The sequence below is a fragment of the Lipotes vexillifer genome, unplaced genomic scaffold (genome assembly GCF_000442215.2).
Source record: "Lipotes vexillifer unplaced genomic scaffold, Lipotes_vexillifer_v1.1 scaffold1017, whole genome shotgun sequence".
In the NCBI taxonomy this organism is placed as follows: domain Eukaryota; kingdom Metazoa; phylum Chordata; class Mammalia; order Artiodactyla; family Lipotidae; genus Lipotes; species Lipotes vexillifer.
In genome coordinates this window covers 286,282-288,412 of record NW_006772141.1, presented here as the reverse complement: position 1 = coordinate 288,412, position 2,131 = coordinate 286,282, and the positions used below count along the sequence as shown (strand labels likewise).

General features: G+C 52.5%; 1 protein-coding gene across 1 annotated transcript in view; it reads right to left on the bottom strand.

Annotated features, from left to right (window-relative positions):
* Nucleotides 1-785, bottom strand: part of ALDH1L2 (aldehyde dehydrogenase 1 family member L2) — a 52,726-nt gene extending 51,941 nt beyond the window's left edge. The window contains exon 1 of the mRNA XM_007447308.1: nucleotides 728-785. Within this exon, the coding sequence (XP_007447370.1) occupies nucleotides 728-775 (48 nt within the window). The 5' untranslated portion in view covers nucleotides 776-785. The remainder of the gene's footprint in view (nucleotides 1-727) is intronic.
* Between the last annotated feature and the right edge of the window lie 1,346 nt (nucleotides 786-2,131).

Genomic DNA, 2,131 nt, shown 5'->3' with positions numbered 1-2,131 from the left:
CCCTACACAGCTTGGAGTCTGCCTAGATGCAGGGAGGCATCTCTCCTCAGGCCCCTGAAGTGCTGAAGGCAGCGCCCCATGCAACGTGTCCTCCTTCATTCCGTTTCTGGAGAGGCTGATGCAATTCCAAGGCGCGGGGCTGGGCCAGGGCTAGGTTTTTGCACCATAGTTTACTAATGTTCCAGGGTGGCTGCTTCTGCAGCGCCTGGTGATCCTAGAAATCTTGCCGCCTGCAGCTCAGGAATAATGAGCTTGCGGTCACCGGCTCGGAGTGCCATTATCTGAATGGGCCCTGCATGCCAGTCGGGAGCGCTCACACCTCTCAGGCCGCGGAGGAGGACCCGGTTGACTTGATACCCTCTCCTCCAGGAGGTGGTCTCGGTCCTGTACCTCGGCTCCATCTCACAGTTGAAATGAAAACGGAAAGGAACCGACTCTGTCCCTCTTGCCGAGTGACTGTTTCCACCCTGTCAATCCCAGCCAGACATCCTCAGCCCCGTCCCTGTAGAAGACAATGGCTCGCTCGACAAGCCCCATTCAGGACCCTCCCCGGACCCCACTCTTCACTCTCCCGGTTTTAAAAACGTCGTCCTGGCCTTTAGCAAAGTAAACACTTTGCTCAAAGTAAACACTGCCCTCCCTCAGCCCCGCTGCCCGGCCCGCCCTCTCCGGATCTGGAAAGCAGCCCCCGGGTGAGAGCCGGGACGCTCGCCGGGGCCGGACTCACCTGGCCGGTGGAGAAGCGCCGGAGCGCCTGGCTGCCCTGCCACAACATGCTGGAAAGAAGCGCTCGTGTGGGTGGCGCGGGAGGCAAGCGGGAGGCACGCGGGGGCGGCTCAGCCTAGGCGCGGCCTGCAGCCTCGGAGTCCCGGGCGAGTCCCGGGACGCAGCTCGCGGCCCCGCCCCCTCATCTGTCAGGGCTCCCGCGGCCAATCCCGAGCGACTGGGCGGGGCGTGCTCCAGCCTCCCGGAGCAGCGCTGGTGCCCAGCCCGAGCGACAGCTTCTGGCGGCTGCCTCGGTGCAGTCTCACTATCTGTGGGATCTTCTCCCAGTTACTCACACACTCTGAAGTACATGAGGATCTGCCTTAAAACTCAGTCTGACACCTCAGGTCATGTCCTTAACACAGTCCTGAGAAGACAACAGGCAAGTGCGTGGAGCCGCGAAAGATAAACGGGTGAGGGCACCTTCGCGACGTAAGGATCCTGATTCCTATCTCGTAGTCTGACAAGAAGATTTAATGAGAGATTGTGTATAAAGCACCTGGCAAAGGGCTTGGCACAGAGTTGGTCCCGATAGATGATAGACAAATAGATGGGTAGATAGATGATAGACACCCGACAGCCTTTTCCCTCACCTCTCTGAAGAAACTCTCAAGACATGCTTTAGCTGAGCACTTGTCTCAAACAGAACTCCTTAGCCTGGCATTCAAGACCGTCTGTAGTTTGGCACTTACTCTTATTTCTCGCTGCTCTTTTGCACGTGTAATTCAGTGTGACCATAGTACTTGCCTATTCCTTCCTGGACAACGTTTCCCAGGAAAGCTTGCCACCTGTCACTTGTCACCATCTAGGCATGACCAAATTCCTTCTCTTCTTAAAGGTATAGCTCAAATGCTGCCTCCTACAGGTATTTTTCCTGATTCTTTCCTCCCTAAGCTCCTTACTTCCTCAAAGTAACCTTTCACTCCTCCGAACTAGGAAGGATTTTTGTCTATGCAGCTCTTATGAAGCCTCAGTCTGTTACTACTATTTATGTAGCAGTCATCTTCTCTACTGGAAGCTCTTTGCAGGCTGACTCCATGCCTTATTTATCAAGATTTACAGTACTTAGCACTAAGCAGAGCTTAGAAAATACTTGTTGAGAAGGTAAGAAGGAAAGAAAAAGAACCACTCTTTAAAATTTTTTTTTAAATTCAAGTATAGTTGATTTACAATGTTGTGTTAATTTCTTCTGTACAGCAAACTGACTCAGTTATACTCAGTTACATATATATACATATTCATTCGAGAAAAAGAACCATTCTTATAGCCTGGAGAATTGCAGCAAACATCCAGGGTTTTGCTTTAGGAACTGCCCCTTGACAATTCACCCCATTTCTCTGACTGCATTTTTGTGACTTCTTGCTTC